Source organism: Pogonomyrmex barbatus, unplaced genomic scaffold (assembly GCF_055798465.1).
Source record: "Pogonomyrmex barbatus isolate J1 unplaced genomic scaffold, ASM5579846v1 scaffold3, whole genome shotgun sequence".
Lineage (NCBI taxonomy): Eukaryota > Metazoa > Arthropoda > Insecta > Hymenoptera > Formicidae > Pogonomyrmex > Pogonomyrmex barbatus.
Window position 1 is genome coordinate 638,567 of NW_028297127.1, and position 23,991 is coordinate 662,557.

The following is a 23,991-nucleotide window of genomic DNA, read 5'->3' on the forward strand; positions in this document are numbered from 1 at the left end:
TATGACATCCAAAAAATTAATATGATCATAAATCAAAAATGTAAGAATATTGTAGATAAATTTTTTTAATTATTTGATTAATCATCTTTTTATTATCTTTTATTTCGATTTTGTTTTATTTTTCACTCAAATTGTTTGAGTAAAAAACACAATGAGTCTGTGTTTTTATTATTCATACTATTTATGCATTAATTGTTACTTTAATTATACGAATAAAAATGAAATAGTTTTAATTCAGATAATGTATTTAATTAAGGATATATATTTTAAGGGATGTTTAATGTAAAAACAAATTTCTTAAAACATTTATTCGATTAACGGTATCGCCATTTGATAACGTTGATACACGTTATATTGAAATAGCAGAACCGTACGTGCTTACGGAAACGATTCTAAATCTAATTGTCTTATTTGAATAATTTATACCGCTTCCGCGTGCATCAATGGCAAATTGCTTCATAATTTATACATTCTGAATTAACCGTAAACATGAAAGTAAATCAATTTTATGTAATTATGTTCATCTGGGGTATATACTAGATAGTGCATTAGTGAGAAAACGTTACTAATTAGAATCGTTTTCAACTTAAAACATTTAAAAATGAGAAAGGTTTGTGTATATTTAATTGTCGTAATTAAAATTGCAGAATGAGTTTATTATAATTGTATAAATTTATGCGATTATAATTATTTATAGTCGCATTTTTCGGTTTTATTACTTTATAATATTGCAATAATATTGCATCGATACAAAATTATTATTAAGTATTTTGTGTAAGTTTCGGGTAAATTTACAAACGAGATATACACTTGTAATTGATGTATTCAAGTTGCAGATGAATCAATCAGAGACAGGCAGATTTTTATTTATTATAGCATACCCTAATGCAAGCAACATAAGCTAATAATAACTAACTAGGAGCAAGAGCCATCTATTAAATCATAAATATCAAATTTCTAGCCGAGTTCTGAAAATTAATGAAGAGTTCTGAAAATTAATGAAAAGTCATGATAAATCAAATCAATAAGAGTGTTGAACGTAACTAAATTCGAAATCATAAGAATACAAAACAATTATGTTTTCACGAAAAGGCAGAAAAAGAATAACTATATTGTCTTGAAAAAAATATTAAGAAACAACAGAAACAACAAAATGTGAATTTATTTTTCTTAAAAATGTATTGATATTAAATTCTCAGAGATGTTGTTTGTTAAAAAACGTGTTTGGTCTATTGTAGACTCAGAGAACATTATGATGTTCTTAAAGATATTTAAAAGACGTTTTAAAAAATCGTAAAGACATTTTTACTAAAAAATTTTTAATAAAAATAATTTTTAATAAAAAAGACATGTCTTTAAGATGTCTTGTAGACATTTTATTTGAAATCTTTTAGGCATTCTACACTGATACAATAATTAATTATAAGAAAAGCCTTGAAAAAGTATACGAGGCAGAATTTGAAATTACCTAATAAATTGCTATATCATTGATATAATACTTACACAACTTTGATAACGATTTATCTGTTACAATTAGAGCTCGGTTACAATCAGTTTTGTCGTTAGAAAAATTGTATAGATATTGAATCATTGATATATCATTGATATCACTTATTTATCGGGTAATTCCAGTTTTTATCTGTATTTTTCCTCTTGTCAATACATTTCTTAATAATTTGTGTATTGTAACATTATAATAGTACAAAATATTAGAATACTGGATTAACTGATTGCTAATATTTTTATAGATTATATCGAAATTGGTCATGTCATTTATCTCAATTAATAAATATGTAATCGTTTTTCGATAAATGTTGCTAATGCAAATACCTAAACAGGCTCCAAAACATGTCTCATAAAAGACAACATTTCAGGCGTCTTTTTATAAAGTTTTTAGGATATCTTTAGGTAAGGTCTTAAAAATGATGTCTTTTAAGACATCTTTTAAGACATCTTTATGATGTCTTTTAGACATAAATGTCTGGAGGAGGAAGCTGCTGAAAACAGTTACGAAGATGTCATCATTCATGTACTTAGATCGAAAAGAAAAAAAGGCACTAAGAAGTTAATCCAAGAGTCAATCATTTTAACGGTTTACTTTAACGGTTTATTTCATAAACATTTATCACAGATGAAAGTAGTCGTCTTTAATATAATAAAAAACGATATATACTCTCCAATATTCTCACTATCAAATATAATAATCTAATTTAAAGAATCTTTCAAGAATTTAATCAAATAATCAAATTGTTTACACAGGAACGCTTAAGACCACCCACATACAACGCCGAAGATTACGCAATTGCATTAAGACGATGGGGAAGACGTTCATTAGGAACCATTCAAGATTCTCAAGGTACCTTGCCGTCGACGACCAGTTCGAGTTCCGGTTACGCATCCGGAAGTGGAGAGATGACCTTGAGACAGTTTACATCAGTCAGTGAGCTGTTAAATAAACTCAGAGCTGATCTCAGACTTGCTTTTCCAAGGTTAGATGCTTATGAAATCAATTATCTATCATTAACAAATAATTCGAAATTGGTTCTTTGTCATTTCATACAATTATTTAAACATCAGATATTTAATTATCATGACATATAATTAAATTAAGAAACAATTTTTTTTACTCATTATGATAAGTACTATGTAATTTCGATCTTGAACCTTTCTTTAATATTTTTATAATTATTACTTGATTATAGGAAACAATTCTACAAGAAGTATATAAATATTATTTATTTTTGTAAAATTATTTGTTTCACTCTTATATTTTCAGAATAGTGAATTCCTAAAGATACACGCGAGAAACATACACGGAAGTACTAAGTATGAATTATTTGCGAATGTTATTAACATAACACTCAGTATTTGTGTTCTCTGAGTGGAACTAATGATGAGAGAGATGTAAGATATTAATCTTCTGAGAGACGCGAAGTATAAATTGAAATGGAATAAGTATTTAAAGAAACTCAGATTGTGTAGAAATCCCATGTTTGCATTTTCATAGGAAAAAGGCAAGTTTTTTAATTCGTTGATTAATGATCATATAAAACAAAAATACAGTAAAAAGTTTTCTTATTTGTCAATGAAATACATCTTATTTGTTATGAAATCATCACAAATTCATCAAACTAATCAACTCTTTTTATTGATTCTGATAAAATTTCTGATTGAACGAAAATGATATATCTTCAATTTTATTATTAGCGTGTCACTTAATATAAAGATGAATAAAGATAAGGATAAGATAAACAAGGATGAATAAGCTTCTAATTTTTATCGCGACGCTGAGTCAATCCGGAGTTCTTAGCTGAATAATCAAGAGCTTTAAAGATTATTTGTCGATATTATTTCAAGTATTTCTACCAAAAGTTATAATTAAACGTGGATTATTTTCAGAAATTTATTCAGAAAATGTAAAGTTATGACATCAAGTAGCAGCATTAAAATCTTTAAAGCACTCTTCTATAAAATATATTGTTTTACTATCATGTATCTTTTTCTGAGAACTCTTAACCTTATTTTTAAAATCTTTTTTATTTCTTCAGAAATGAACGAGTTACAATTTAATCCGTTTTAATAAAAGTACAATTTTATCAAAGTTTAAGAGCAATTAATATAAAAACTGATATTTTTTTCGTAAATCGCAAATCCTAATTAAAATTTAAAGCTTTACATAAAAACATTAATTAATTACAGCGTAACTAATTATATGAAAAAAGAAAATGAAAAAATGATTTAAATATTGACTTAATATTAAGAAAAAGATACACAAAGATGTAATTTTATTCTGTTATTTCGCAACTGTATCTTCCTTTTAAAATATGAGTTAAATAATATTTTTTCCACTATTTATAATCGAGTTCCAATCATATACGAGACTTTATATCTTTACAATCCAACGCGTTCAACTACGTCACAATTATATTTCACTGTTGTTCTAAAATTACAATGTATTTTGCCATTCCTCAATTCTAGACAATTTATAAAGCGCAAAATGCCGTACGATTCATTCAAAAGAGAAAAAAAAGGATATAACAGAATAACGAAGATCCGTTAGCTTGGCAGACGATTAAAGATGTTTCTTAATACTATTCGTTCACAATCTGTCGTTGACACATGTTTTTAAAGGAGAAATGTGCGCGCGCGCGCGTGTGTGTGTGTGTGTGTGTATGTGTATGTGTAGGTGTTGATGATTCTATCTCCCGTTTGCACGTGCGCGTCATGTGGTAAACGAGAATGTCCTAGATAAATAATAAGTTATAATACGGTGCATCTCTCAATATATATATATATATATATATACAGATAACCCGTAAATAGCGGTTTTAGATAACCGAATATTGATATTATGATTAATATTGATATTATGGATATTATGGTGTATAGTGATGATTGGTTTTATCATCAAAACCAATCTTGCCGAGCTATATATTTTCTGTTTTTAAACTAAAGAAATAGCTGAAATGTCAAATGTATTCTACTAGACTTGGACATGTTCTATTAGACTTGGATTCGTTATATATATGGCTACATACAGAATGGATTCTTACCTCCTTCACAGTGTGATGGAAATGAGATTTTCATGCCATCACTGTGTGAAAAAAAAGCTTCTTAGATTTCGATACGATTTAATATTAAGATTTTGAGATCACTGAATCCGAATATCAGAATTCAAACTTCAAAATAAAGGATCTAAAATAGCAGATTGAAGTTGAAAAAATAAAAAAACGTTTTTAAATAAAAGAGTGAAAACATGCAGTCAAAATTCGCAAAGAAATAAATTAGTTTTTAAAAATTATTATTATCTTAACTATATTATTTTTAACTATTATTTTTAATTATTATTATTTTTTTATTCTTTAACTATTTTCTTCTTTACGCCAACTTTTCTAATATAGTGTTACATATCTTCTAAATAATGTGAATGAGAAAGTTAAACTCATTGGAGAAAAATTTTAGTAATTATAATGGATTTAATGCGCATTATTTTTATAAAATCGAAAAACAAATATAAATAATCACAAATATAGATATATCATTGCGTGACAAATAATAACATGTATTTTCTCGTCTTCGTATATCTGTTTATCTTAAGATATTGCGAGTGGTTGTAAGGAAAACTATCTTACATTGCTGCTTGCCTCGATGCAACTAATAAAGTGAAGATTTCATAAAAAAAGAGCACTGATCAATCGAGAAAACATTAATAAAACTCGATTTACATGATGTTAAGTAGAATTAAGAAGATCACGCGCGTGTAAAGTTATCGAGCTTTTTACTAGCTTTTCTATAATTTCTAACTAATTAATAATAAAATTTGTCTAAAATTTTTTAAAATTTAAGAAACATAAATAATAATAAATCTTATTTTTTTGTTGCTTTACTAGAAAAAAAAGGAAGTCTTATTCCAACATTGTAAATTATAATATATTATTATTATTATTATATATTTTTTTCATAAATAATATCTCCAATTTTTATTTATCGACTTCTAGCCTCGTCATGCGTGACGAGAAGTCTATCCCACAGATGCTTGGACAAGTTTCTCTTTGTAATGTCTTTAATATATTCAGCATTGATGATGTTCGATTTTTTTCATTTAATCGCAAAGCCGCTTTCTTCGTTCTCACAGTGACAATCTCGAAAGAAACTTGCTGAGTTGCACATGCATAAACCGGATCAGTCTTCTTGTCGAACGGGAAACTGCATAATTATGTAGTTACTACCTTTTTTTTTATACTTTGATATCTTCAACGTTTATTGATCATTTTTATTCAAAGAATAAAACTGTTGTTACAACTAGTATTTATTGGCCTATTACGTTAGGTTTAAATTTGAATAAGAAATTTTTATATCACCAGTCACAAGTATCTAATATATAAAATGATGCATATTTAATAACTTGAATTGCGATTCAAATATGTAGAATGGATGAGTTACTTATACATATATTCCATTATACATACATATATTCTACTACTATATTTTCTGATCTTAAAACAGGTTTTCTACAACTTATAAATAATTATAAATCACGCGATACGTTATTATACGAAATGTGAGCTTCAAAATATTTTACAAGTATTTATAATTTTATCTATCAATTAGATCATTTCAAATTTTTTTTAATAACTAAATTTAAAATGCAATTACTATGTCAAAATGCAAAATAAATTTTTTTTTTTTTGGAAATCATTTAAGATAGTAATTGAGATTAGGAGAGGAATGTAATCGCATGTTTTTCATACTGTACAGCTTGCGTTAAGAACGCAAAAGTTCTTAAAACTCGGAAAACTATATAACATTTATATAAAATACATTGATTCGATATATTTATATAATATGTATGATCTTTTCAGCTTTGTACAAGAATTTGCCTCCCCGCCTGCGGATGGAATTACTTTGCTGTTAGAAACATTACGTGGTGTCCAACTTATCCAAAATTCACCGCCGAATTCAGGGCAAGCTGGACCCAGGATTGGTATCAGAAGGGCTGCTCTGGATGAATTGGGATGTGTGGAGTGTTTGGCTGCGTGCGGCGAACGATGCGCCGATGCGCCGCGATTATTGGTGCAGGCGCAACCTGGCCTCCTAGCTCTTGCCGTGTGTCTAACTAGTAGTCTGAACCGGTCTCGAGTTCTGGCTCTTCAGGTAACAATCGCCGCTTTTGTTGTCGCAAAGCACCGCGATATTGTTTAATAAAAAGAATCTATTGAAAAGAAGCCGTTGCGTCGCAAATGTCAGTATGTTATCGTGAAGTAACGCGAGATTCTTCCCTCTCTTCCATATGATTAATTATTATCATTTGATCATTTCGTGAATTTTTACATATATTTAATATAGGGTTTTACTATGTGTGTGTGTGTGTGTGTGTGTGTGTGTGTGTATATATATATAAAGTATTTTGAAATACTGACAAACAATGAAATGATTTAATTGAGAATGATAAACTAAGTATTTTTAAAACCGCCCAGTTCATGTGGCCCAAAATGTCGCGTTTCTTTAAAATTGCATTAGAAAATTGTATTAGAAAAATTTTATCAAACTTTTTAAACAAATTTCAAGATTATTATTTGCGATATTATTATAATAGATGATCATGCAAAATGTATCAATCACTTACGTAAAATTATGCATATATTATAAATATATGTTATAGCAAATTTTTAAAGATATCTGTTTTAAAATACTTTTGATTATGATTTAACTTTAAAACTTTATTGTTAAACATTTTACAAAAAAATATAACATTGCCAGACATAAGTTACCGTCTCAAAAATATTTTATTTATCATATATTCTCTATTAATCTTTAAATGTTATTAGTGTTATTTCAAAATACCGAAATATATAATTAATAAATTTAATAAATTTAGTGCAAATAGCAAAATCTGTGTGCAATTCAATTTGATTTCTGCTATCAAAATATGTCAGCTGAATCTGTCAATAAAACACATAATAATTTGTTAATAATTTCTAATCTTTGCTCTTAACTTGCTGGCATGTCACAAATAATAACATTTGTTTACAAAGATACTTATTATAATAAAATTTGCTCGTATATAACCATTCATAGTAACAAAATAAAAATAATCAGATTTTAAATTACATTTTTTATATGAATTCTTCGATGAATTCCAAATTTATTTTTTGTTAAATATTGCAATTTTTATTACTTTTCATGTTACATTATTTTGATAAAATGAAAGTAATTACAGATATATGGCTTTGCAGCTCTTGACAAAAGTGTGTCAAACGCCAGGTGGGCATGCAGCTGTTTCGGAAGCGGTGTCAACTCTAAGACTCAAATATGGAGAAGGAGGAAGATTTCGATTCTTAGCAGGCGCTCTTTTAGCTCCTAGAGCAGCCATTGCATTAAGAGTTGCAGGAATTTCATTTTTGAACGCCTTTCTGAAATCTGCACCTCGTACACAAACTAAGTTGTATATTCAGGTAAGAGATGTGATAAACTCACCGATTCGATATATTTATTTTGATATTTTTGTTTAAATAAGCCCAATTTCAAAGAACAAATCAGAGAGGATATTATTTCGTTGATTAGCTTTTAGAACTCTAATAATCTTTTACTGAATTTATATATGTATAAATTCAAAACAATTACTTTACAATCGCAAATCACACTGTTACTTTACAAACAGACAAAATGCGATATCTTAAAGCTAAAGCTAAATTTATTCCTTTTTAATAAATCGATAAATCGAAATTTATGAAAGTCGATTTTCCTTATATTATTTTGAACTGTGTTAATAGTTTGCTTTTTTTAGGCCGAAGCCTGCGAAGCTGGCTTAGAGCCGCAGGTACTTCAGGAATGGTTAAGAGAATTTGATGAATATGAAGAGGATACTTTAACTGATTTGCTACACAAGGAAATTCAGAAATGGACGCATAATTGCGTTGACGTAGATGCTTTGCAGCGCAGAGTTACGCATGCAGAGGAAACTTGCAGAATACTCAGCAAAAAAGTATCGCTTCTGCAAATGCAACTTGAAAAACAAAAAGATAGTAATTTTGAAGAACGAAATAAATCTGCACCGATGATTTTTATTGCAAAAAACCCAAAAGTACCCTCGAACGCAGATGATGAAGGTATCAGCTCCTCGGAGAGATCCAGCAGTCCTGAAAATACAAAAACAAGAATTAATCGGCAAAAAGTATCATCTGCGCAAAGCAATGATCAAGAAATAACGATAGATGATGTAATTGAGGAACTAAGGATTATAGTGAAGGATGCTGAGGAAGAATTCAGCGACAGAATTCAAGAACTGAATTGTCATACTAACGATCATGAGACTGCCTGTAACAAGCTGGAATCGAATAAAAATAAATTATACCGATCAAATTCCAAAATTTCATTAAATAACTCGGAAAGATATGTACATAACAAAATATCCAAGAAAGATCAATATACAGATTTGAAGATGTTAAAATCGAGTATGAATTCTAATGCGTTTCAGAATCATCTTCCAATAAAAGGTGAGCAAATTACTTATTTCGGTAATGATCAAGATTACAGTGCAGAATCGGATGGTATAAAGAAATTGAGTTCGGATGGACCGCGTAAGATGTCAAAGTCATCGATAGATGACAGTGTTAAAATCATCATAAAAGGACCTGACGTAGAAGAAGCGATAGTACCGGCTATTCTACATCCACAACCACCACGGAGAGCTCCGCCATGTTTATCAGCCATTATGGCTGCCAGGCATTATGATTTCATCGACACAGTGATGTATAATTCTCACGACGAAGAAGTAGAAGAAGAGGAAACCTTAGGTGATGGTAGTGATTCTTTGCTAAGCGCTTCGAAACTCAAATATAACAACAAGCATCAAATCTATGACAGGCAGACGAGGAGTGTTAATGAGGATAACTTGCAGAAACAAGCAAAAAACGACGTATTGATAAGCTCGAATCACACTGATGTTAAATTCAGAAAAAGTCTTGATGACCTATGTCACTTCGAGAATGATGATACAAAAAAAGATAAAAAAACGTTAAGAAGTTACGAAATTCAAAAATCAAAAATGGTTATGGATGTTAGATCTATTAACAGACAAATTGACATTTATAGACAATTCGATTCTATTCCCAAAGGATTTGAGATGTCCTCTAGATCGACCGATCAACGGAAGATTCAACATAGCTCTAAATATAGAAGCGAAAAAGAAAAGAGGAAATACTTACGTCGCTCGGCTAGTCATGATTATCTTGAATCAAATGTGTCCAGTCCACAATCAAGACGATCGGGAAGCAGAGTGGAATGTCGCATCAGAAAATTCGAGAGTTTAAATTCCTTCGACGAACATCAAAGTTTGCAAAATTATAAAAGATCGAATGACTTAGAGAATCTTGGTATACAAGAGCAGACATCCCTTTTAAACGATCCTTCTAGATTTAAAATGCGCAGATCGGAATCTTTTCATCACCTCTCTCATATATCGAAAAGGCATCAATGCTCATCAAAGGAGGAAAGCGACAACGATCTTTTTTATATCACCGATTTTAATCTAAAGCCTTTTATTACGAGAAAACCACAATCACTTGATGCGCAAAAATCTCCTAGCCTGATAACAAAATCTCTGGATAGGATTGATGAGGGGCTAGATTCGATGGTTGATATTATTATTACACAAGAACAAAATCAATGGAATAAACATCACTCAAAGAAGATCGAGTCCCACGACGAGAAGCAGTTAATGAGATCAAAATCGATCAGACCTGATGATTTTTGTGATAACTCTTCAGAATTTCATCAGCAGGAAAAGTTGGATAATCTTATTTCTGGAAACAAGCATCTCAGCAATGATGAATTGTATTATGTTAACAATGAGCGGTTAAAAAACAATGAATTTTATGAGGAACAGACATCTCACGAATGGAATTATCATAATGCATTAAATTATACAAAAAGCAAGAGTGAAACTATTTCAGAAGATTTACCAATAATATTAACGAAAAATAATATAAGACATAACTCCTTTTGTCAGAAAGATAAAATCAATAATAAGCTTGCTGGCAGACCGAGCGAGTCGAAAATTTTTGCTGGACGAACATATGATACATTTGGTCTGGGGAAGAATCGTTTCAACGCGGGCAAATATTCGGGAAATCAACAAATTAAAGAAAGTCCAATTGGTCGAAGAAACACGACGTCATCGGTAATTGGAAAACGTGATAAGGTAACAGACATCGTTTCGGGTCTTTATTGAATGAGTTGAATTTTATATTACATATTATATTTTATATTATATTTATATGGAGTTTTAAAGAATCAATTTAGAAATAATTTGTACAGTCTTTATTCTTCATGATTATATCTAAGATAATTAAGAATTCTTGTTTAATTTATTTAAAGATATTTAAATTAACAATTGTTTTGTTAAGTAAAATAATAATAAAAAGTTTTGTTTTTAAAGTTATTTTATACCAAATATTCCAAATTTCCAAATATGTTATAATATTACAGCAAAGTTTCCTCAAATTTGACATCTTTAATTTATATTTCTTCACATTTATATACTGATTGCATACACAAAGTCTGATTCGAAATGGTACAATGCTTGTATGTAGATAGAGCGGATCAAACTGAGCAGAAATATCCTTTATCATTTTGCAATTTTCGCAATTAATAATAAATTATTAATTATCAAAAATTGCCAAATGAGCGCATATCTATTTGGCCCATTGACGAGCGCACAGCAAGGTCAGCGATCACCCAACACTACACGCGTTCGCAATTGCTAAGAGTGCAGCGAGATGTTTAAATACATGTTCTATAAAGATGATAGAACATCTGCTTATAGTACATATCTCCAAATATTTCGTCACGCTCTTAACAACTGTGAACAAACGTGCAGAACGCTTGACGGTTATATCTAGCTATATATACTTAATATTTGTGCCAGTAGATCAGGCAGGTACTTATTCTATGACGTTTAATAATTAATAACTCATTACAAACTAATAAATAACTAATTATAAAAATCGCAAAGTAATAGAAAACTTTTGTATTCAATTTGATCCCTTCTATTGGTACGGCTGCTACCATTTCTAATCAGGTACCTGTATATATGTACAATAAACGGATTATACTTTTAAATCTAGCGGATAATCTTAGCACAGAAAGTTTACAATGACAGTAAGATAAATATTCCATCGATCGCGACCATTATTTTATTTCTTGCATCTGCCGTATTGGATTCGCTATTTTGAATTATATTTTTATCTCATTTATTGTATTCAATAATAAATTTTTAAAAATAACTAAATGGTTGGCAGAAGCGAAAAAGGAGAAAAAGAGAAAGTGAATGTGTGGAGAGATTCATGGGACAAGAGAATTGAAAGCGGTACTTTGTACTTGTCGTTAGTTGTAAGTAGTAATAGTTGTAGCGCGGACAGTAAGCGTTTCTAATCAAATATTGTGTGCTTCTCATGGAGAAGAAGAAATACACTATTCATTGGCTGACGCATGACTGTATTATTTCATTCTGTTGTCCCGCTTAATCCCCTCTATCGGATAGACGAGACCATTTTATCCTGACATTAACAGTGACTTTGGAATCGAATTATCTGAAGCAGAGAAAGCAGCTTTGCAACCGTTGTAAAAATTTTTGATATGACTGGTTTTTGCGATTAGTTCCTCATGGATCTAAATGTATAAACCAATCATATTAAAGGATTTTGCAACAGTTGCAAAGTTGCTTTTTCAACTGAACGCAGCTAATACTTAGGTTAAATAAGATATAGAATTATCTTAAATTCTTAAATTATGAAATTATTTTTCGCATTAAGGAATAAGACTAAATCTTGATGTTAAAAAATAATTTTATTTCTGTTATTAATTTATTGTTTTATTATTTAAATAAAAAGATACTTATGTAGCATTTTTTTAAAGAAACTGGTTTTTTATCGATATAAAAATTAATGAGATGATTCAGTTTCAACTTGCAGTTGCATGTAAAAGCGTACTTGTAACTTGATCAAGCTCATGATAGGAACCACGTGTATTTCTATGGATCATTTCTGAATTATTTATTGTTGAAGATCCATGTAATGATAATTTGTCATGTGTTTGTTCCAGAAGTGGTCGTGAAGATTTATCTACAAATAAGATAAAGATATAAATTTTTTGATTATAAAAATAAAACATTTTTTTATAATAAATCGAGATAAGTTTCAAACAATAAAATAATAAATGGCATTACTGCTCAGCAGAATTGGATCTTAAATATCCTATAATTTTTCATCTTTTTAAAGTGAATTTATGTGTGTAAATTCGGAATAATTGCTGTTATCTATGTGTCGTTATAATTAATAGATTTTCAACGCAGCTCAAAGCTATATTCCTAAATTATAATCAAAAAATGAAAATTAATTAACCCTCGTTAAAATAAAAAAAGACACAATAGCAGCCTAAATTCATTTATTCCCATCACAAATTATAATATAATCATTTTATTAATATAGAAAGTATATTTGGTGAAACTCAAAAGATAAGTTAGTTTAATAAGTCATTACTTGATTTCATATTATTATATGTCATATTACATAAAGATTTATTTCTTGTCACTGATTTAATGTTTATTTATTTATGTTTATATATCTTACGAATAAAAAATATTCCCTATGTTTTAAAACATTTAGAATTTAATATATCAAAATCATAATATTCATTAAATCAATATCATTCTTTGCAAATAATTATTATATTTTTATTCCATTTTTTCCATAATTATAAAATAACTAGATTACCTGGAATTGTTGATAACAAATAAGAGAGCTCTTCTTGAGTCGAAACATACTGAAATTCATCGCCGCAAGCACCTTTCAAAACCGCAATCACATCTGATCTTGGATTATAGAAATATAAACCTTGTTTGCGACTACTAAATTCATTAATCAATGTTTTCATACCCTAAATTAGAAAAATTAGCAATATTTAAATTCAGCATAATTTATTATTTAGAATATTCACATTGCTTACTACTAGACAAATTAAATATGCTTTAGCCGATAATATATCGTTCTTTTTTTACTTCAGAAAAAGGAAATTAAACTAATTGCCATAATCTTTTCTAGCAATGAATATGCTGACCTATCCAGATACTATGATTATATGAGAACTTAAGATAGAAATATAATTTATAATAATAGATCTACAAAATCTAGCATAATGATAACGAATATATTAAATATATTTAATCTTTTAATAAAGATATTACCTTAGCAGCTGTAAAATCTGCTCCTAAAATATATCTACAATCAATAACAACTGGTATTTGACTAGACCCTTGCTTTATACCAGCATTACCAACTGATTGTTTTATAAAATCAACAGCTGGGAAATATAAGCTGTTTCCTGGAGTAACTAACAGATACTCTGCTCCACACTCAGTCTATAAATATAAATAAATATAGAATTAATTTTATCGAAATATAATATTTAGGCATAGTAAAAAAAATTGTAAATTTCAGAAAAAGTCATCAATTTACTTACCAGATTTTATAGGTTATAGTTAAGATTTTATAGTTAATAGGTTTTCAATAATAACTTATAATAAATATTAAAAAAAAAAGAAAGAAAATTTCCTTTGTTTAAATTTATTTACTAATATACTTACTGTATATTTTTCGATATGAACTGTAGGCCTTGCAGAAGGATATAATAAGAACATCAAGTTTATACCAACTCCTAATAAAATGCCATATTCTACACCAATAATGAGGCAAAATAGAAAAGTAACAAACATCGGTATGAGATCCTTTTTGCTCGATTTCCACATCAATTTCACAACTTCATATTCGATCATGTATATTACCGCACAAATTATTACGGCTGATAATGAGGCTAAAAAATAAAAAAATTACATCAAATTAACATTCTCTGCATGTTGTTTCGTACATTAAAATGTTTTTACTACCTTTTGGAATAAAATAGAAATATGGCGTTAGCAAACTGAGAGCCAACAAAATCAGAATTCCAGTATATAATCCACCCATTGGAGTTTTTACGCCACTAGCATGATTTACCGCCGATCTACTGAATGATCCCGTAACTGGCATAGAATTCGCACAGGATCCAAGAACGTTACAGATTCCGAGTGTGAGGAGTTCTTGAGTGGCATCAACTTTACCTTCAGTCACAAAAGCCTTAGCTATGGCTACATTGCCAAGCACAGCTATTATCGGTATCAATATTATGGAAGTACCCAGTTCGGAACACATTTGTGTAAAGGTAAAAGTCTGATTATTTATTTGTGTGGAAAAAGGTGGCAAGCCAAATGATGGAAGACCAGATCTCACAGGACCTGTTAGAATAAATGGACATCCATATTCAGATGACTCGTATTTGTAAGCGATAGCGGAGCAAATAAAAACAACAATAGCATTCCGTGCAGTAGAAATCAACCATATCACTTTCGTCATTATATATTGATAATTCGTTGACCTTTTGCTAATGACATGTAATCTGATATCTTTCATTTTCTGTAAATTGTACAAAATTTATCAGAAAGATGTATCACATATGATCTAAATATTATAAGAACATAAAAAAATAATTTATCTATTACCCTAAATAACAATAGGATTGTAATACAGGAGATACTCATTCCAGCATCCCATAGATTTGTATTGCCAATATTTTGAAAAACTTTGGTTACAGTATCTATAAATCCTTGAGATGAAATTTTTAAACCTAACAATCCTTTCAATTGCGAAACAACAATTATGACAGATGTTGCTGAGGTAAAACCCACAGTAACTGGTATCGAGATAAAGTCTATCAGTACACCTACAAAATTGTTCTTTAAAATGCAAATAAATAATACTCATTAAGTTATTAAAAATAATATTTAATTAAAAACAAAATGAAAGTTTAAAGTAATATTTGATTTATTTGGAAATTCTAAAATTTGCAGTAACCTTGCGCATAGCAGCCTGTATACCTCGCGTAAATCTTACCTTATGCATTTCTGAATGAAAATATCTTTTTTCATTCGAAATTTATATTCTATCATATATCCGATGTTCACTTAAAATAAAACATTTTCTTATTCATTTGAGACAGCATACCTAAACGTAAGCATGCCATTAGTAATTGCAGACAACCAGATAAGAATGCGAGAAGTATGGCAAAATCAACATTTTTTCCTTGCACATAGTCGTGAGTCATTAATGCCATGAGCGCTGTAGGACCAATTGTAATGTCTTTACAAGAGCCAAACACCACATAAACTATTGCGCCCATAAATGCCGAATAAAGACCATACTGGAAGCAAACACAATATTAATAAAACATTCTCATTTCCTATTAAATATGAATATTGATAAAAAAAACATTAATGTTTACCATTAATATTAATTAAAAGTAGAAATAGAAATAGCTTTTCAAGTAATGTATGAAATAATAGCAAATAAATTTATATAACACATACAATAATTGTAAAATTAAAAAATAAAAATTATAATAATTATTATAATTTTTATATACACATTTTATTTAATTTATAATTTTTTATGTATTTTATACAACAAGAAGAGTTAATGTCTAATATTAATAATGATGAAGACAATTACATCAAAAACTCTGATAAAAAAAAAATTTTTTTTTATTTGTAATCTCTCCTCTCTATCTATCCTCTTATAAATCATCTAACATATAAACAAATCTATAAAATCAATTCAAATATTTGTAGCTTTATTTTTGTAGATATAACTTTATATAATTACTATAAATTCATATTAATATAAGAAACTATATATATATATATATATATATATATATATATATATATATATTTATTTGTCTTATAATCATCTAATTTTGTAATAGAGAGTCAGTATCGTGTAATATACCTGAGGTTCCAAACCAGCCAATGTTGCATATGCAAGTCCCTGTGGCATAACTGTAAGACCAACTGTAATGCCGGCTATAATATCACTAAGGAATTTTTCCGAGTTATATTTCGGTAACCATGCTAAAATCGGCACGCGTCTTAATGCTAATTTGCGTAGCCGATTTATATAATTCCCTTTCTTCCGATAATCAGCTTCAGCCATCTTGGATCAAGTCAACTTCATAAATAAAGCGATGAATAAATAAATATATACAAATCTTTCCGTGTATGTATATAGATATAATGTTTATTTTATTATATTTTTAAATAAATATAAATGTAAAAACATACAGATATAAATATATATACAAATATAACATACAGATATAAAAAATATATAGAAATTTTAATAATTGCTGTTTTAATCACAAAATTATATAGAATATTATTCTATTCCATTTTCAAATATAAATATTTTACTATAAATAATGAAATAATAAATTTTACTATATATAATAAATTTCCTAGTACTTCAAAAACAAAGAGGAACGTCAATTAATATTTGCATAAATTTATATGAATACACACATTTTTCAAATCTCATATATGAATATATTTAATATGAATTAATTATATTCATACAAGCGGTATTGTCACATCAAATAATAAAGAAGCCAATATTTTTTGTTCCTTTTTATATTTACATAAATGCATATAACGTTGAGATGTGTATTTATATATTTATGTAAAGCTAAACTATTAACCAATAAAATGTTAATAATAAAATACTTTTTACGAAAAAATGTGTCGAAAATATAACAAAAAATCGAATCCCTTTTAAAAAAATTTTATATAATTTTATATAATTTTTTGACCGGAACGATGTTCATTGTTGTCAAAGAAACATTAATAATAAATAATAATATCTTGTTTTTTTAAATCATTCGAACAGATATTACAATGTCAATGGATATTACAATGTCAATGGAAAAACAAGATAACATGCAGGATAATATACTTCATGAGATACGGCGCATAACTCGACCATATATTCATGAAACTTTTTGAAAAAATTTATGTTTTTTTGTCTAATTGTATATAAAAGTGCCTCTAAAATTTCAATTTAATCGAAATTATAGTTTTCTCAAAAAAAAAAAAAAAAAAATTCTAAATTTATCCTATTTCTTAATGTTCAAATCAGAATCCCTCTTTAAAGTGACTAATGCACAGATAAAAAAAACGATAATTTCCATAAATATGCACGAAAAAAATCAAATACAAATACAAATCTGCTTTTTTTCTGCTGAAAAATACCTATTGTCGGTTGTATTATGTTGTTTTCTTATTATAATACAATTATATAAATTGTGAAAATACAATTGTGAAAATTTATTTTTAGTACTAAAGTAATTAAAATCGCATTTTATATAAGTAATGTGCATTATAATTGAATAACAAGCTAAAATTTTTACGAAACAAAAAAACAACAAGTAGTGTCCAAAGTGTTGAAACTTTAAGATATTCGGTACAAGAAGAAAATCAAATGATTTACAGAATAATTAATTCAAAAATATATCGAAAAAATAAAGGGATTAATTTATAACAGCAAAACAACAAAAAATAATCGTTATGTAAAAAAACTCAAAACTTAATACGTCATTTTTTTTTTAATTGACGAGGAAATGTGATAACTCAATCACCGATAATTTAATCAATGATAAAGTAATCACGTTCAAGTTATATGTGCTTACAAAAAAAAATATCTTTCGAGAAATAGACTCGATAAAACTTCTAGTTACACTGCAATGCAATAGTTACTTTATTGTCAGCAAAATTGTCAGCAAAAGCTCAATTTTTGCTATTGTAAACAGTCGCCATTGTAAAAGTAAATCTTTTTTTAAGAATTATAAGATTTACTATTTGAGTTTAATCAAATAATTACAAGCATCACTATCATTTTCAATAGCAAAAGAGATTTTCTGTAATCAATATTGTATAACAAAGATGATTAATTTTATGACTTAAAAATTTAAATGTAGGCGTACCTTAAAAATATTAATAAAGTATGTAAAAGTCTATAGTTGATATCCATTTAGTTTCTGTAAAAATTTAAAAAATTAACTTTTGTTAAGCATGCAAACATTATGTATATTTTCTTAATATTATCTGATGCGCGAGTAATTTCATTGTATATAACAATGAATTTTACGTTTTGTCGAAATATTTTTTAAACTATTACATTTTCTACTTATTTTAAAAATAAAATAAAAGATAATATCATTTATTTACCAATTTAGAAATTCTTATAAAAAAATTCTTGTGATTCTCTTTAAGAAAAAATATTTTAATAAAAGTTTTACAAAAATTATATATAATCATATATCACATTTAAGAATCTGGCTATATCGAGTATACCGAATATAATTAGTATTGTAAATAACTGATAATTATGTTTATTATCTTAAATTATTTAGAAGTTAAAATATTTTAAAAATATTGTGATTATAGAATTTATATAAACTAAAAATTCTTGCTATTTTAAAAATCATCACTATATCAAAACTATATATAAATACATCTCAATATAAAAACTATAAAGAAAATTAGAAAAAAATATTTGCTTATCTACTTTATCATAAAATCACTTACATATTTATTTAGATTTCGTTAATTAACAAATTATTTCAAAAGTATAAAATTACACTTTGTACATAGAAAGAACAGTTTTGCTGAAATATATTTAAAAATTTGGCCAAATATAGATTTGAAAATAATTTTTATTGAACCATTGAAATAATATTTAGACTTTAGTAAAACTATCTTTTTTTTTTTTTTCGTGCACATATATATGTGATTAAATTCTTTCCGATTATTCTGAATGAATCTATCTGGCGTTATCTGAACCGCGTGTTTATTTGCAGAAGCATTTATGATTCATCGTTCATCATAAAACATAACTCTTACAAATGTAAAATCACATTGTCTCTTATATCTTATATGTAATAAGTGTGTTAATTATTATAAAAATTTGTATATTCAAAGCCAAATACTTTCACTAGAAGGTTTCCTCTAACACAAATAATTGTTTTTTTTTTCCTCCGAGAAATCAATTCATTGAAGCTACACGTGCTACTTTATTAAATTTATTTACTTATATTAAATGTACTATCTCGTTGAATGCACTCAAACTTCTCTCGCGCTAGTAAATTCCTGTAGGCTGTAAACTGAAAGTACGTATGCCCCGTCGTGCCCATTATATACTCGGATAACGCGTAGAATTTGCATTGGTCGGGGGAAAGTCGCTGTTAACCTTCGCTCTTTTTATGCAGAAATCACAAAAATATGTTAATCACTACGTTTATGCTCGCCACAGAATATTTATTAACATTTATTTGAAAAATTTTAGCATCATCAACTATGAAAATACAAGTGTGAGTGTGTGTGTGTGTGTGTGTGTGTGTGTGTGTGTGTGTGTGTGTGTGTGTGTGTGTGTGTGTGGTGTGTGTGTGTGTGTATTTATATATTTATATACAGTATGTATGTATATATTTATATTTATATACAGTATTTTCACGATTAAAAATATTGACGATGCTTCAAAACAGTTTAGATTGATCGAACATATCTTCAGTTTGAAAAATTCAAATTGTTTGATATTTTTAATCTTGATTTTTTAATCTAAAAACAATTGTAAATTTTGTTTATAACCTATTTATCTAAATTTATTAATTAGATTTATTAATAATTAGATTGGGACATTAATTAACTGAACAGTTTGGTTTGTACAGGTTGTATTACACATATATTACAATTCATATTCGATTATCAGCCAAATAAGATTGTATTTCATAACTGTATAAAGGTTGTAAATAGTTCCAATATGATATAAGAACGTATTAAAGATATGTAAAAAATATAATTGTGTTATTTTTATATAAATTTGTATTATAAATTGGTTTTGATTTAATTCGTTTTCTGAAAGAATAAATCTATTCCTTCAATATAAATTATTATTTAAATATACTTATTGCAATATACAATTGTCAGATAAAGATTATAAGGATAATAGAAATTGAACACAATAATGTAATAAATAATGTACACAATAAAAATGCAGTACATAAAAAAATAAATATAAATGAACGAAAATGTTTATTAATTTTAAAAGATATGACCCAGTTTTTATAAAAATTCCTACAAACTCTATTCAAAACTTATTTGTTTAAATTGTGACGTAAAATTGTTAAATAAAAATTACATATAAAAGTAATATATTATAACTTTATATTAAGTTTCATTTTTTTTTTATTTTAAAGAGTTTGAAACCGGGTTATTCACTAGCTATCACACGCGAGGCTACATACGCGAGTGATACTTTCTAGAGAATAAAAAACTTATGTAGATTGCTCAATGAACACAGCTTCTAGATCACAGTTTCAACGTTTCTATAACAATTGATTATGTAATTAACATCTTTAATATACTATAAATTCACGCATTTTCAAATATATGTACGGAAAGTTGAAAATCGCAGTAAATTTTGAAAAATAAATTTCTCTTCTTTCCTAGATGTCTTTTCATCGTCGATTTCATGAACTAAATCAAATTCATTTATATCAAGAAACATCAACCTATTTTATGTGATTACTATTTGTTGTTTTTTACAATCAAGATATACTGTTTCATATCAATTTTTCAGTCTCCTATAGATGTATGTACATATGTGTACATATGTGTGCGTGCGTGCTGTATAATGTAGTTTTTTTAGAAAAATATATACTCGTATATCACAAATTACATAATTTTCCTTTTAAAACAAATATATATTTTCTTTATTCCAATTTGTCAATAAAAGATTTTCAGAACGCCAATCTATTCAAAAATAAATATAATCTTGATTGTCTGTGTATACTGAATCTTTTAGAATATGTTAATGCATTTCTCTTCCAGTAGCTTTTTAAGAAGAAATAGAATTAATAAAGAAGAAATAGATTTCTCTTATGATATATGTGATCTAACATTACGCGTGATATATCTTGTATTAAGAACTCATTTGATTGATTTATGTACATAGATTCAGTGAGAAAAACAAGAAGGAGAAAAACCATGTTAGAATTTTGCAATAGTTGCAGAGTTGCTTTTTCTACTAAACTCAATATCACTTCAATGGTCACAAATGATCAAATCTTAATTGCATACAACATAATTATTGAACATTGAGTCTTTTAATTTGGAAAACACATTTGGTTTTATATACCAAAAATATCATTAATTGTCTCAAGATTCATACACATTTGTAATATCAATAGAAAAAGGATATATTTTGTATCCATTATTTTTATTATTCTTTTATTCTTTATTTTTATTATTCTTTTATTCTTTATTTTTATTATTCTTATATATTTTTATTCTCATGTACATTTATGATTTCAAAAAATATCATTTTTGCTACTTTGTAGAATTTAAAGTTTTAAATAGAGGAGAGATCATAAGATAGATGTAGGATGAAATACTAATTTGTGTAATTTGTGTTGAAATCTAGGAATAACTATTAAATTTACTTCATTACAGCCTATTAGACATAGGACAATTATTGATCATTAGTATTCATTATGTTTTTATTAAATTTCAGTTTTGCACATAGCACTTTTATAGATGTATACTCTATGAAAAGTATGTTAAGTGTTAATTTTTATCTAGTAATTTTTATCTAGTTTGAAGGCCTTTTATGACATTAATTGTGTGATAGTATGTCACAATCCCTCTCTTATCACAAAAAAAACGTATCTTTTTTTTCCCTCTCCAATAAATTATAAATTACATTCATTCTATGTATTCAATAAACTACTACCTATAGGATGATTGATAAAACTCTATGCCTAACAAACTTGTGTTCGTATAAATGTCACGTTAATATCTAACAAGTTATTTTAAGAAAATAAAAGAGTATTCCACCTCTCCTTCTCTCCTCTAAAATGTCTATCATGTAAAAAAATATAATATTTTTAAATAGATTTCAAAAAATGCTTTCAAAAAAATTTTGGAACCATTTTTTTCAGAAATTTATAAATATAGACAACAAAACGATAATGATATTCAGTACAAAAGCTACTTCTATATACATATCTAAATACAATAAAAAATATTAATTTAAACAAGATGTGACAAAATAATCATAAAAGAAAAAACTAACACACATAGAAGATGATAAACATACAAGCATTTCACTTATTAAAAAAAAATTTTTTTGCTTTTATATATGCATATTTATATTGCAGTTTCTCTATGAATACAGCTTTGTTTACGCATAAAATATGATCCACAACAATAATACATGCACAATAATATATGCAATAAAAAATGATTTGACATTATTAGATTAAAGTAGAACATTAATAATAGTATAGTGATGTTATATGATAGTGATGTTATTCTACTTTAAAATTTTAATTGAAAACACTTGATACTTTCTTATTATCTACAAAATTCTTACATAAACAGTTGGAAATATCAATATCTAAATGAAATTTATATCACACTAATATTATATGATAATATCGATTGCATATTCCTTCAAAAAACATAATTGAAACAATTGTTATATTGTGTCATTCATGCATCCACGCCCACGCCCACGCCCACGTTCATGCACACACACCACATACACACTTTATTTTATTAAAAATTAAAATAAATTAATACTTTTAATACAAATTAATATAAATATTGTATTTCAAACGCGATATTTCTCAAATAAAACAATTACGAAATAAATTTACATATCTGTTTTTGCTATTTAACCAAAAAGGTATTTATTTAGAATACTCTTCTCATCTTAAATCTTAATAAAAATGTCTCATTCGATGCATTTTCACTCGAAATTAATCTTTAATATTTTAAAAAGTATATGGTACGTTTTATATATATATATATATATATATATATTGATAATTTAATGAAGAATGTATTTAATTCCTAAAAACTTACGAAAAGCTAATCCATTAGCATAGCAAATATCATTGATATGTCGAAATGAATTATAATACTCGTAATTCTAAATACAAAGAAACATACATGTTTCAGATATATAAAATTATGCACATAAAAATATCTTGTAAAGTTCTACTAAGACAAAAAAATACTGCTCTTTTCTCTCTTTTACGACCGTCTTGTTCCAAATTCTACCGTCTTTTTGTTTCCCAAATAGCTTTATTATCCACTGAAGAATTTCACTGTCACTACTTGCTTCTGGATCGCCATTTAGGCTAAATCAATCAAAACCAATACAAGCCATCTTCCTGTCAAATTAAGGTTAGGCTAGAAACCATGTGTAATAAAGAAAAGAGGTGTTCTTGTGAGGAAGATCAAATTTGAATCCATTCTGCCATGGTGTAAAGAAACAAGGTGCTTTTGCGCATGAAAATGTTTAACCAATGAGGATGATAAAACAAGTAGTCGGTCATATTAATATATCAGCCAATCAGCGTTTTTCTCGCGATATTTAAAATGTAATCTGATTTAAACTCTAGTGTAAACATACTCAATGGCTGCGTTCAGCAGAGAAAGCAAATCAGTGAGCGTTCAGTGATTTCTTTATTATGATTGGTTTCTACACTTCCATTCAACGAAGA

General features: G+C 27.4%; 2 protein-coding genes across 12 annotated transcripts in view; one reads left to right on the forward strand and one right to left on the reverse strand.

The window, feature by feature from the left end:
• The window catches only part of mwh (multiple wing hairs), a 31,545-nt gene extending 19,553 nt beyond the window's left edge, over positions 1–11,992 (forward strand). For all 7 annotated transcript variants that reach the window (XM_089078814.1, XM_089078811.1, XM_089078810.1 and 4 more), the window contains 4 exons: positions 2,260–2,489; positions 6,363–6,654; positions 7,737–7,955; positions 8,288–11,992. In XM_089078814.1, coding sequence (XP_088934940.1) covers positions 2,260–2,489; positions 6,363–6,654; positions 7,737–7,955; positions 8,288–10,732 — 3,186 coding nt within the window. In that variant the 3' untranslated portion in view covers positions 10,733–11,992. The remainder of the gene's footprint in view (positions 1–2,259; positions 2,490–6,362; positions 6,655–7,736; positions 7,956–8,287) is intronic.
• A 337-nt stretch (positions 11,993–12,329) lies between these two features.
• Positions 12,330–23,703, reverse strand: LOC105429997 (sodium-independent sulfate anion transporter). 5 transcript variants are annotated; one of them, XM_089078816.1, is made up of 10 exons: positions 23,348–23,703; positions 18,406–18,459; positions 16,380–16,598; positions 15,597–15,792; positions 15,095–15,315; positions 14,444–15,008; positions 14,144–14,370; positions 13,745–13,918; positions 13,275–13,437; positions 12,330–12,623 (listed from the first exon to the last, which is right to left on the reverse strand). In XM_089078816.1, exons 3-10 carry the CDS (start codon positions 16,581–16,583, stop codon positions 12,463–12,465), a joined length of 1,911 nt encoding a protein of 636 aa, XP_088934942.1. In that variant the 5' UTR covers positions 16,584–16,598; positions 18,406–18,459; positions 23,348–23,703; the 3' UTR covers positions 12,330–12,462. The 5 variants fall into 5 exon arrangements, with proteins under 5 accessions (XP_088934942.1, XP_088934945.1, XP_088934943.1 ...); XM_089078819.1 differs by having other exon boundaries at positions 23,546–23,700; XM_089078817.1 differs by lacking the exon at positions 18,406–18,459.
• Between the last annotated feature and the right edge of the window lie 288 nt (positions 23,704–23,991).

Coding starts and splice junctions, on each gene's coding strand:
- LOC105429997 (XM_089078817.1), bottom strand. CDS start 16,583: ATGGCTGAAGCTGATTATCGGAAGAAAGGGAATTATATAAATCGGCTA. Junction 15,009..15,094: donor CAATCCTATTGTTATTTAGG/GTAATAGATAAA, acceptor TACAATTTACAG/AAAATGAAAGATATCAGATT. Junction 13,919..14,143: donor TTCATATCGAAAAATATACA/GTAAGTATATTA, acceptor TTATATTTATAG/ACTGAGTGTGGAGCAGAGTA.